Source organism: Scyliorhinus torazame, chromosome 4 (assembly GCF_047496885.1).
Source record: "Scyliorhinus torazame isolate Kashiwa2021f chromosome 4, sScyTor2.1, whole genome shotgun sequence".
Taxonomy (NCBI): Eukaryota; Metazoa; Chordata; class Chondrichthyes; order Carcharhiniformes; family Scyliorhinidae; genus Scyliorhinus; species Scyliorhinus torazame.
Genome location: NC_092710.1, coordinates 311411047 through 311424488, shown reverse-complemented (window position 1 = coordinate 311424488; position 13442 = coordinate 311411047). Strand labels below are relative to the sequence as shown.

Here is a 13442-nt window from a genome sequence, read left to right as displayed (position 1 = left end):
AACTCTCACTATCGCACTCAAATGCACCAAATTCAGCACTGTAGGGGATCACTTTTATACTGTGAATCTGGCCTCTGAAAACCTGGCCTAATCCAATTAACTAATTAACAAGCTCCAGCTGCAAGTGCCTACAAGTAGAAGCCGGTTTAAAGCTTATTGAAAATTCACCTTCTTCTAAACCAAACAGCAACTTTTAAGTTAATTAACTAAATAAAAGAAAGACTAAACTTTAGATAAAAATGAAGCCTTATACTCCCTCGGTCACCAAACTCTCACTATCGCACTCAAATGCACCAAATTCAGCACTCTAGTCTGCACCGGCTCTTGGAAAGAGCACCCTACTTAAAACCACTCCTCCACTCTATCCTCATAACCCAGTAACCCCACCTAACTGTTTGTGGACACTAAGGGCAATTTATCATGGCCAAACCACCTAACCTGCACTTCTTTGGACTATGGGAGGAAACCGGAGTACCCGGAGGAAACCCACACAGACACGGGGAGAATGTTCAGACTCCGCACAAGACAGTGACCCAAGCCAGGAATCGAACCTGGGACTCTGGAGCTGTGAAGCAACTGTGCTAACCACAGTAGAAGGGTCAATAACCAGGGAATAAAGATTTAAGGTAATGGACAGGCAGTTTAGAGGGGATGTGAGGAAAAGAAGTTTCATCCAGTGGGTGGTTGGAATCTAAAAGTGTGGTAGAGGTGGGAACCTTCACAACTTTTAAGAAGTATTTAGATGAGCACTGGAAATAGCATACAAGGAAAGTGCTGGAAAATGGGATTGGAATAGTTGGGTGTTTGATGGTCGGCGTGGACGCGATGGGCTGAAGGGCCTCTTTCTGTGCTATGAAACTCTAATGACTCATCAGTTGGAATAAATAGGGCTTTTTCCAATTGGTGGGCACTGATTAGTGTGGTACTTTACACAGGAATCTGTGCTAGGGCCCACAACTGTTCACATTATTTATTAATGTATTATCTCCAAATTTGTAGATGATAGAAAGTTGGGTGGGAGGGTAAGTTGTGAAAAGGATGCAGAGATGCTTCAGCGGGATTTGGACAGTTTCTGTGAGTCGCCACACGCATGACAGATGCGATATATTGTGGATAAATGTGAGGTTATCCACTTCGGTAGCAAAAATAGGAAGGCAGAGTATTATTTGAATGGGGATAAATTGAGAGAGGTGGATACTTTGCGAGACCGTGGTGTGCTCGTGCATCAGTTGCAGAAAATAAGCGTGCAGGTACAGCAGGAAGTAAAGAAGGCAAATGGTATCTTGGCCTACATAGTGAGAGGATTTGAGTATATGGATAGGGATGTTATACTACAATTGCTATGGAGGGAGTGCAGCAAAGGTTTACCAGACTGATTCCTGGGATGGGGGGAACTGCTGTATGAGGAGAGACTAAGTCGGTTAGGATTATATTCATTGGAGTTTAGAAGAGTGAGAGGGGATCTCAGAAACTTATAAAATTCTAACAGGATTAGACAGGGTAAATTCAGAAAGAATGTTCCCGATGGTGGGGGGAGTCCAGAACTAGGGGTCATAATTTGCGGATTTGGTCTGTGGTGAGGAGAAATTTCTTCACCTAGAGAGTGGTGAATCTGTGGAATTCGTTCCCACAGAAAATAGTTGACGCCAAAATATTGTAATTTCAAGAAGGAATTGGATATAGCTCATGGGGCTAAAGGGATATGGGGGGGGGGGGGGAGGAGGTGGGATCAGGGTATTGAATTTGATGATCGACCAATATAATGAACAGCGGAGCAGGCTTGAAGGGCCGAATGGCCTACTCCTGCTTCTACATTCTGTGTATGCTTCTATGAATGGTAATGTGTCCTTCATTAAGGTCCACAATTTGAAGTAGTGATAGGGAAATAAAGTAAAATAGTGAACAGCTTCAAAGAGGCCACAAGTCTGCATTTCAAGCTCTTCACCCTCTGCCGCAACTAAAGGCACCCCCTCCAACCGCACCCCCATCCACCAATTCTAAACTTAAAAGTGTCAGATGATTTGTATTTTCCTCTTGGGAAGGATTCAACTGTGTTATAGTTGGAAGTCTTACAACACCAGGTTAAAGTCCAAGAGGTCCAACAGCACCGCTCCTTCCTCAGGTGAACGAAGAGGTGGGTTCCAGAAACCTATATATAGACAAAGTCAATGATGCAAGACGATACACTTTGAATGCGAATATTTGCAGGTAATTAAGTCTTTACAGATCCAGAGAGAGGGGTAATCCCAGGTCAAAGAGGTGTGAATTGTCTCAAGCCAGGACAGTTGGTAGGAGTTCGCAAGCCCAGGCCAGATGGTGGGGAGGTGAATGTCATGCGACATGAATCCAAGGTCCCGGTTGAGACCTTACTCATGTGTGCGGAACTTGGCTACAGGTTTCTGCTCGGCGATTCTGCGTTATCGCGCATCCTGAAGGCTGCCTTGAAGAACGCTTACCCGAAGATCAGAGGCAGAATACTCTTGACTGCCCAAGTGTTTCCCGTACCGGCTTCCCCGAACAGGCGCCGGAATGTGGCGACTAGGGGCTTTTCACAGTAACTTCATTGAAGCCTAGTCGTGACAATAAGCGATTTTCATTTCATTTTCATTCATTTCATTTCATTCACTGGAAGGGAACATTCCTGCCTGCCGATTGTCGCACGATGTCCGTTCATCCGTTGTCGCAGCGTATGCATGGTGTCACCAATGTACCATGTTTCGGGACATCCTTTCCTGCAGTGTATGAGGTAGACAACGTTGGCCGAGGCGCACGAGTATGTACTGCGTACCTGGTGGCTGGTGTTCTCACGTGTAATGTTGATACCCATGTCGATCTGGCACGCCTTGCAGAGATTACCATGGCAGGGTTGTGTGGTGTCGTTCTCGCTGTTCTGAAGGCTGGGTTCTGCAGAACACCGCCAAACAGATGAGACAACTTACTACACCATCTATATGCACACCAAAAACAGGAAGCTTGAGAAACTCGGCATCACCACCAGCAGCAACCAAACCTCCCCTGGTACCACAGTAGAAAACAATACAGGGAAATCTATTATCAACTTGTCGGACTACACCCTTCAACCAGATGAAATCGAAGTCCTCAGCAGAGGGCTCTATTTCTGCACCACCACCAAAATGGACCCCATCAGTCTTGCGGAGGAATTCATCAGGCGAATGAGGCTCCGGGAGTACTTCCACAGACCACAAGAGGCCAACAGCGAAGCCTATGAGACAACCAATGAACCGGAACAGCAGACCGAGAGATTTGCGGTGCAGCAACAGAAGAGGAAAGAGTCAAATTGGACCCCTCCGGAAGGCCGTTGCCCTAGACTTGACATGTATGCTCAAGCTGTCAGGAGTCACGTCAATACCAGATTCATCAGTCGCATTCGCAGTCCCGAACGTCACCCAAGCACAACGGAACGCCATCTGCGCTCTCGAGACCAATCGCAACATCGTCATCAAACCAGCAGACAAAGGAGGGGCCACTGTCATACTGGACAGAACGGACTACTGCAAAGAAGTGTACTGACAACTCAACAACCAGGGACACTACAGACAGTTACCTGCAGATCCGACCAAGGAACACGCCCACCAACTTAACAGACTGATCAAGACCTTGGATCCAGACCTTCAGAGCACCCGGTGTGCTCTCATCCCACATACTCCCCGTGTCTCACTGCCTCTCGAAAATACACAAGGCCAACACACCAGGCCGTCCTATCGTATCAGACAATGGGACCCTGTGTGAGAACCTCTCTGGCTGCATCGAGGGCATCTTGAAACCCATCGTACAAGGAACGCCCAGCTTCTGTCACGATACGATGGAGGTCTTATAGAAACTTAGCACCCATGGACCAGTTGAACCGGGAACATTTCTCGTCACAATGGACGTCTCGGCACTCTACACCAGCATCCTCCATGACGACCGCATTGCTGCAACAGCCTCAGTACTCAACACCGACAACTGCAATCTCCAGATGCAATTCAGCAACTCATCCGCTTCATTCTGGATCACAACGTCTTCACCTTCGACAACAGGGGGCGGGTCGGAGAATCGCCGGGGGCTGGCGTGAATCCCGCCCTCGCCATGTCCCGAACTCTCTGCCAGGGGCTGTTTAGCACAGGGCTAAATCGCTGGCTTTGAAAGCAGACCAAGACAGGCCAGCAGCACGGTTCAATTCCCGTAACAGCCTCCCCGAACAGGCGCCGGAATGTGGCGACTAGGGGCTTTTCACAGTAACTTCATTTGAAGCCTACTTGTGACAAGCAATTTTCATTTCATCAGAGATTCGGCGGGGGCGGGAATCGCGCCGAGCTGGTTGGCGGGCCCACCCCCACCGATTCTCCGGCCCACGGTGGGCCGAAGTCCCGCTGCTGGAGTGCCTGTCCCGCCAGCATGGATTAAACCACCTTTTGAACGGCGGGACAAAGCGGTGCGGGCGGGCTCTTGGGGGGGGGGGGGGGGTGCCCCCACGATGGCCTGGCCCGTGATCGGGGCCCACCGATCCGCGAGCGGGCCTGTACCGTAGGGGCACTCTATTTCCTCCGCCTTCGCCATGGTCTTCACTATGGCAGAGGCGGAAGAGACCCCCTCCCCTGGGCATGTGCGCGGATGACGTCAGCAGCCGCTGATGCTCCTGCGCATGCGCGGACCCACGTCGCCATGCGAAGACCTTTCGGCCCCGGCTGGCGTGGCGCCAAAGGCCTTTCCCGCCAGCCGGTGGAGCGGAAACCGCTCCGGCACGGGCCTAGCCCCTCAAGGTGAGGGCTTGGCCCCAAGGTGCGAAGACATCCGCACCTTTGGGGCGGCCCAACACCGGAGTGGTTCCCGCCACTCCATCATGCCGGGACCCCCCGCCCTACCAGGTAGGGGAAAATCCCGCCCAGGTTCTTCATCCCGACACATGGAACTGCCTTGGGGATCAAATTCGCACCTCAATGTGCCAACATTTTCATGCACAAGTTTTAACAAGACCTCCTCACCGCACAGGACCTTCAACCAACGTTATACACCAGATGCATCGATTACATTTTTTTCCTTTGGACCCACGGCGAAGAGTCACTGAAATGACTACACGATGACATCAATAAGTTCCATCCCATCATCAGACTCACCATGGACTACTCTCCAGAATCTGTTGCATTCTTGGACACACTCATCTTCATCAAGGACGGTCACCTCAGCACCTCGCTTTATCGCAAGCCCACGGATAAACTCACGATGCTCCACTTCTCCAACTTCCACCCTGAACACATTAAAGAAGCCATCTCCTATGGACAAGCCCTCCGTATACACAAGATCTGCTCAGACAAGGATCTGCTCCGAGGAGCGTAACAGACATCGACAGACACTGAAAGATGCCCTCGTACGAATGGGATATGGCGCTCGTCTCATCGATCGACAGTTCCAACGCGCCACAGTAAAAAAACGCACCGACTTCCTCAGAAGACGAACACGGGACACAACCTTCGTCGTCCAATACTTCCCCGGAGCGGAGAAACTAGGACATCTTCTTCACTACCTTCAACATGCCATCGATGAAGATGAACATCTTGCCAAGATCATCCCCACACCCCCACTACTTGCCTACAAACAACCGCGCAACCTCAAACAAACCATTGTTTGCAGAAAACAACCCAGCCTTCAGAACAGCAAGCACGACACAACACAACCCTGCCATGGCAATCTCTGCAAGACGTGCCAGATCATCGACATGGGTACCACCATTACACATGAGAACACCAGCCGCCATGTACGCAGTACATACTCGTGCGACTCGACAACGTTGTCTACCTCATACGCTGCAGGAAGGGATGTCCCGAAGCATGGTACATTGGTGACACCAAGCATACGCTGCGACAATGGATGAACGGACATCGTGCGACAATCGGCAGGCAGGAATGTTCCCTTCCATTCAGGAAACACTTGAGCAGTCAAGGGCATTCAGCCTATTATCTTCGGGTAAGCGTTCTCCAAGGCAGCCTTCAGGATGCACGATAATGCAGAATTGCAGAGTAGAAACTTGTAGCCACGTTCTGCACACATGAGTACAGCCTCAACTGGGACCTTGGATTCATGTCGCATTACATTCACCCCCCACCATCTGGCCTAGGCTTGCGAAATTCTACCAACTGTCCTGGCTTGAGACAATTCACACCTCTTTAACCTGAGATTACTCCTCTCTCTGGATCTGTAAAGACTTCATTACCTGCAAATGCTCGCATTCAAAGTATCGTCTTGAATCTTTGACTTTGTCTATATATATTTTTCTGGAACCCACCTCTTCATTCACCTGAGGAAGGAGCAGTGCTCGGAAAGCTTGTGATTTCAAACAAACCTGTTAGACTTTAACCTGGTGTTGTAAGACTTTTTATTGTGTTATGGGCGAGGCTTTTCAGAACCCCAAAATGTATCATGGGGCGCGATTCTCCGACCCCCCCCCCCCCCCGGGCCGGGTCGGAGAATCGCCTGGGGCTGGCGTGAATCTCGCCCCCGCAATGTCCCGAATTCTCAGCCATCAGAGAATCAGCGGGGGCAGGAATCACGCTGCGCCGGTCGGCGGGCTTCCCCTGGCGATTCTCCGGCCTGCGATGGGCCGAAGCCCCGCCGCTGTCAACCCTCGCCAGCCAGCGTGGATTGAACCACCTACCTTACCGGCGGGGGCAGACGGCGCGGGCGGGTTCCTGGGGGAGGGGGGCGCGGGGCGATCTGGCCCTGGGGGGTGCCCCCACGGTGGCCTGGCCCGCGATCGGGGCCCACCGATCGGCAGGCGAGCCTGTGCCGTGGGGGCACTCTTTTTCTTCCGCCTTCGCCATGGTCTCCACTATGGCGGAGGTGGAAGAGACCCCCTCCACTGCGCATGCATGGGGATGTCGTGAGCGGCCGCTGACGCCCCCGCGCATGCGTCGCCCGGCGAGGCACCAAAGGCCTTTCCCGCCAGCCGGCAGGGCGGAAACTACTCCGGCGCGGGCCTAGCCCCTCAAGGTGCGGGCTTGGCCCCTAAAGGTGCGGAGAATTCCACACCATTGGGGCGGCCCAACGCCGGAGTGGTTCCCTCCACTCCATACGCCGGATTCCCCCACCCCGCTGGTAGGGGGGAATCCGGGCCATGGAGTTCAACCAACCTCTCCCTTTAATGGATTTGTTGCTTTTCCGAGCACACGGCTTGTTCCCTAGGTGTGGGATTACAATTATGGTCACGTGGGTTTTTAAACACAAAATACTGTTTATTTCATGAACTCAACTTAACATCTTAAATAAACATTGGATCTCTTAACACCCCTTACTTCAAAGATAACTCAGAAAATATTGCAACAGTAAATAATTCCTTAAAATGTTCCTTCAAACTTCCAAGAGACTTAACACCTTTAAACAGTATCACATCAGGTTAAATATATATATATTTTCTGTCGAATGGCAGAGACTGTCGCAAACTGGCTTTCTACTTTTAAACTGCTCTCAGCAAAACCAGCCAGGCACTTTTTAGCTGCTCTCAGCAAAACCAAACAGGAAAACCTGCAGCTCTCTGGAAACACACAGACACTGCTTTTAAACTGAAACTAAAAACCTGCAAAATGGCTGCCCTGAGCTGAGCCCCACCCACTCTATGACATCGCTGTTTTCTTAAAGGTACATTGCTTAAACATCCAGTTCTTAAAGGCACTCTCGCATGACAATTGTGCTCACCCCAGTCCAACGCCGGCATCTCCACATCATGTGTTATAGTTGACCTGGGAATACACATTCCAAAGTGGAGATGGTGTTTGTTTTAACTCAGCACTAATAATTCTAATCATTCTAATATGCTTTTCAAAGTAATTATTAACAAAATATATTGTTATCAGTAAAATTACATTGTCCTTAATTTGTGTAGCGGGCCATAATTTGACAAATTTCTCTTGCGAGTCATCCTGTTTTATTCAGAATGCACAGGAGACCATTTGGCCCATCGTGTCTGTGTCAGCTCTGCAGGAGCAATTTGGCTAATTCCACACATATGCTCTTATCCTGCACTCCTACATTTTCTTTTACCTTTAGTTGCTTATCCAATTTCCTTTTGAAAGCCATGATAGAAGCTGCTTTCACTGCACTCTAGAACCAAATTACTTTCTGTATAAAAATGTTTTGTATTTCATGTCGTAGATTCTTTGGCTTTTCACCTCCAGGTTCTTCACCTTTTTGCGATAGAAATAATTTCTCTTGATATATTCTGTGTAGATCCCTAAAATGTTAAATATCCCTATCAATATCTTCGACATTCTGTCTGTACGAAGAACAATCTCAGCTTCTCTAATCTATTCACATAACTGAAATTCTTTATCCCTGGAACCAGTCTTGTGAATCTTTTCTGCACTGCAGCATTCACATCCTGTCTAAAGTATGTACCGAATTCGATGGAATACTTCAATTTCAATCAAATCAGTGTTTTATAAGGTTCATCTTAATTCCTTGTTTGTATACTCTGCCTACGACCCCCTATACCTTTTAAAGCACGTTCTTAACTTGCCTTGCCACCTTCAATGATTTGTGACATACACTCCTAGGTCTTTCTATTTCTGTGCCATACTTTAGAATTATGCCCTTTATTTTATATTGCCTCTCTTTCTTCCTACCAAAATGTATCACTTTACAGTTCTTTGCATATTTATTTGAATATTTTTATTTTTGTAATGGAGGATCAAGATATTCTGTTTCATAAAAGTACTGTAAAAATGGAAATGTTATCACTATTACTGACACGTATTTGATTTTCACTTGACAGAGTGCATGGTCTGAGAAGGAAATAACGCTTAGCCGGTCTGAGAAGGTAAAGTATTGTGTTTTCATCTTCTAAACCAGTCTGATTTGCCTCTAAGTTAACAGCCACAACCTAACTTAGAAAGAAATGCCATGCATGTAATAAACTTGATTCTTTCATTCTTTAACACTCTTGTACACTGCAGTGAAACCGTACCTGCCTCCCCGAACAGGTGCCGGAATGTGGCGACTAGGGGCTTTTCACAGTAACTTCATTTGAAGCCTACTTGTGGCAATGAGCGATTTTCATTTCATTTCAATAAATAATTTTCATTTCAAGTACCAAACATAGGTCAAATGTTTTGCTCAGATGGAAGGGGTAGTAACCATCAACAACAAACTGCATCCATACAGGTTTCTTTAAGTGGTAAAGCTTTCCAGGGAGCTTCACAAGAGAATTACCAAAGAAAATGAGGGCAGCACGATGGTGCAGTGGTTAGCATTGCTGCCTCACGACGCCGAGGTCCCAGGTTCGATCCGGTCACTGTCCGTGTGCAGTTTGCACATTCTAGGGTGAATGTGCTAAATTGGGGGAAGGCTAATTATAACAATATTAGGCGGGAATTGAAGAACATAGATTGGGGGCGGATGTTTGAGGGTAAATCAACATCTGACATGTTGGACGCTTTCAAATGTCAGTTGAAAGGAATTCAGGACCGGCATATTCCTGTGAGGAAGGAGGATAAATACGGCAAATTTCGGGAACCTTGGATAACAAGAGATATTGTAGGCCTCGTCAAAAAGAAAACGGAGGCATTTATCAGGGCTAGAAAGCTGGGAATAGACGAAGCCTGTGTGGAATATAAGAAAAGTAGGAAGGTACTTAAGCAAGGAGTCAGGAGGGCTAAAAGGGGTCATGAAAAGTCATTGGCAAATAGTGTTAAGGAAAATCCCAAGGCTTTTTACACATACATAAAAAGCAAGAGGGTAGCCAGGGAAAAGCTTGGCCCACTGAAAGACAGGGGAGGGAATCTATTTGTGGAGCCAGAGGAAATGGGCGAGGTACTAAATAAATATTTTGCACCAGTATTCACCAAAGAGAAGGAATTGGTGGATGTTGAGTCTGGAGAAGGGCGTGTAGATAGCCTGGGTCACATTAAGATTCAAAAAGAAGAGGTGTTGGTCGTCTTGAAAAATATTAAGGTGGATAAGTCCCCAGGGCCTGATAGGATCTACCCCAGAATACTGAAGGAGGCAAGAGAGGAAATTGCTGAGGTCTTGACAGAAATCTTTGGATCCTCACTGTCCAGGTGATGTCCCGGAGGACTGGAGAATAGCCAATGTTGTTCCTTTGTTTAAGAAAGGTGGCAAGGATAATCCAGGGAACATAGAACATACATACGGTGCAGTAGGAGGCCATTTGGCCCATCGAGTCTGCACCGACCCACTTAAGCCCTCACTTCCTCCCTCCTAACCCAATAACCCCCCCTAACGTTTTTGGTCCCTAAGGGCAATTTATGTCCACCCAGTCCACCTAACCTGCATATCTTTGGACTGTGGGAGGAAACCAGTGCACCCGGAGGAAACCCACGCAGACACGGGGAGAACGTGCAGACTCCGCACAGACAGTGACCCAGCGGGGAATCAAATTGGGACCCTGGCACTGTGAAGACACAGTGCTATCCACTTGTGCTACCGTGCTGGCCACAGGGGAACTACAGGCCGGTGAGCCTTACGTCAGTGGTAGGGAAATTACTGGAGAGAATTCTTCGAGACAGGATCTACTTTCATTTGGAAGCAAGTGGACGTATTAGCAAGAGGCAGCATGGTTTTGTGAAGGGGAGGTCGTTTCTCACTAACTTGATAGAGTTTTTCGAGGAGGTCACAAAAATGATTGATGCAGGTAGGGCAGTGGATGTTGTCCATATGGACTTCAGTGAGGCCTTTGACAAGTCCCTCATGGCAGACTGGTACAAAAGGTGAAGTCACACGGGATCAGAGGTGAGCTGGCAAGATGGATACAGAATTGGCTAGGTCATGGAAGGCAGAGAGTAGCAATGGAAGGGTGCATTTCTGATTGGAGGTCTGTGACTAGTGGTGTTCCGCAGGGATCAGTGCTGGGACCTTTGCTGTTCGTAGTATATATAAATGATTTGGAGGAAAATGTAACTAGTCTGATTAGTAAGTTTGCGGACGACACAAAGGTTGGTAGAATTGCGGATAGCGATGAGGACTGTCTGAGGATACAGCAGGATTTAGATTGTCTGGAGACTTGGGCGGAGAGATGGCAGATGGAGTTTAATCCGGACAAATGTGAGGTAATGCATTTTGGAAGGTCTAATACATGTAGGGAATATACAATACTCAAGAGCATTGACAGTCCGAGAGATCTAGGTGTACAGGTCACTGAAAGGGGCAACACAGGTGGAGACGGTAGTCAAGAAGGCATACGGCATGCTTGCCTTCATTGGCCGGGGCATTGAGTATAAAAATTGGCAAGCCATGTTGCAGCTGTATAGAACCTTACTTAGGCACATTTGGAGTATAGTGTTCAATTCTGGTCGCCATACTATCAGAAGAGTGGAGGCTTTAGAGAGGATGCAGAAGAGATTTACCTCGGGGACCGAGGACCGACGATATAGGTAAAAAATGGGTTGAGGCCCTACAAGCTGAATTCAGGGAGTTAGGAGTTAAACTAAAAAGTAGGGCCTCAAAGGTAGTAATCTCGGGATTGCTACCAGTGCCACGAGCCAGTCAGAGTAGGAAGGTCAGGATAGATGGGATGAATGCATGGCTTGTGAGATGGTGCAAGAGGGAGGGATTCAAATTCCTGCGGCATTGGAACCGGTTCTCGGGGAGGTGGGGCCAGTACATACTGGACGGTCTGTACCTGGGCAGGACTGGAACCGATGTCCTGGGGGGGTGCTTGTTAGTGCTGTTGGGGAGGATTTAAACTAATGTGGCTGGGGGTGGGAACCGATGCAGGAAGTCGGAGGGAAGTAAAATGGGGCCAGAAACAAAACGCAGAAAGGGGGAAAGTGTAAGGCAAAGCCATAGTCAAAAATCAAAAAGGGCCACAGTACAGGGTACTGAGACTGAGGAGAGTGTGAAAAGGGAGGTGATCAATGCAGGATTGAGGGTGTCGTACCTAAATGCGCGGTATACGGAACAGGGTAAATGAGCTTGTTGCGCACATTGAAATTGGCCGGTACGATGTTGTGGGCATCACAGAGACATGGCTGCAAGAGGATCAGGGCTGGGATCTAAATAGCCAAGGATATGTGTCCTATCGAAAGGACAGGCAGATGGGCAAAGGGGGCGGGGTTGCATTGTTAGTAAAGAATGAAGTTAAATCGGTAGCAAGGAGGGAGAAAGGATCAAAGACACAGAATCTCTGTGGGTAGAGTTGAGGAATCGCAAAGGTAAAAAGACTCTGATGGGAGTTATGTACAAGCCCCCTAGCAGTAGTCAGGATGTGGGGCAGAAAATAAATCAGGAGATAGAAAAGCCACGTAAAAAAGGCAATATCACAATAATCATGGGGGAATTTCAATATGCAGGTGGCTGGGGAAATCGGGTTGGTAGTGGATCCAAAGAAATGGAATTTGTGGAATGTCTAAGATGTTTTTTTGGAGCAGCTTGTGACATAGCTTACTAGGAAACGGGCATTCTGGATTTGGTGATGTGTAATGAGGCAGACCTGATTAGGGAACTTAAGGTGAAGGAACCCTTGGGGAGCAGTGACTACAGTCTGATAGAATTTACCCTGCAGTTTGAGAGGGAGAAATTGCAATCAGATGTAACGGTGTTACAATTAAATAAGAGTAACTACAAAGACATGAGGGAGGAGCTGGCCAGAGTTGATTGGAAAAGGAGCCTAGCAGGGATGACAGTGGAACAGCAATGGCAGGAGTTTTTGGGGGTTATTCGGGAGGCACAACAGAAATTCATCCCAAGGAGGAGGAAACATGCTAAGGGGAGGACAAGGCATCCATGGCTGATGAGGGATGTCAAGGACAGCATAAAAGCTAAAGAAAAAACATATAAAGTGGCGAGCATTAGTGGGAAGTCAGAGGATTGGGAAGCCTTTAAAAGCAAGCAGCGAACAACTAAAAAAGCAATAAGGTGGGGGAAGGTGTAATATAAAGGAAGATAGGAAGAGGTTTTTTTCCATATGTAAAACGTAAGAGAGAGGCAAAAATTGACATTGGGCCACTGGAAAATGTAGCTGGAGAAGTAATAGTAGGAAACAAAGAAATGGCAGGTGAATTGAATAGTTACTTTGCATCAGCCTTCACAGTGGAAGACACCAGTGGGATGCCAGAGCTCCAGGAGAACCAGGGGGCAGAGGTGAGTGCAGTGACCATTACTCTGGGGAACCTGAAACGTCTGAAGGTGGATAAGTCACCTGGACCGGATGCACTACACCCCAGGGTCCTAAAAGAGATAGCTGAGTTAATTGTGGAGGCATTGGTGATGATCTTTCAGGAATCACTGGAGGCAGGAAGGGTCCCAGAAGACTGGAAAGTGGCTAATGTAATACCACTGTTTAAGAAGGGAGGGAGGGAGGCAGACAGAAGATGGGAAATTATAGGCTGGTTAGCCTGACTTCGGTCATTGGTAAGATTTTAGAGTCTGTTATTAAAGATGAGATCGCAAAGTACTTGGAAGTGCATGATAAAATAGGACTGAGTCAGCACGGC

The 13442-nt window shown here is 48.0% G+C and overlaps 1 protein-coding gene across 3 annotated transcripts in view; it reads left to right on the top strand.

Annotated features, from left to right (window-relative positions):
• The window catches only part of nphp1 (nephronophthisis 1), a 174563-nt gene that overhangs the window by 136486 nt on the left and 24635 nt on the right, over window positions 1-13442 (top strand). For all 3 annotated transcript variants that reach the window (XR_011940796.1, XM_072500064.1, XM_072500063.1), the window contains exon 19: window positions 8765-8809. Coding sequence is in view for 2 of the 3 variants with exons in the window: in XM_072500064.1 (XP_072356165.1) it covers window positions 8765-8809 (45 nt within the window). In the remaining variant the exon portion in view is untranslated. The remainder of the gene's footprint in view (window positions 1-8764; window positions 8810-13442) is intronic.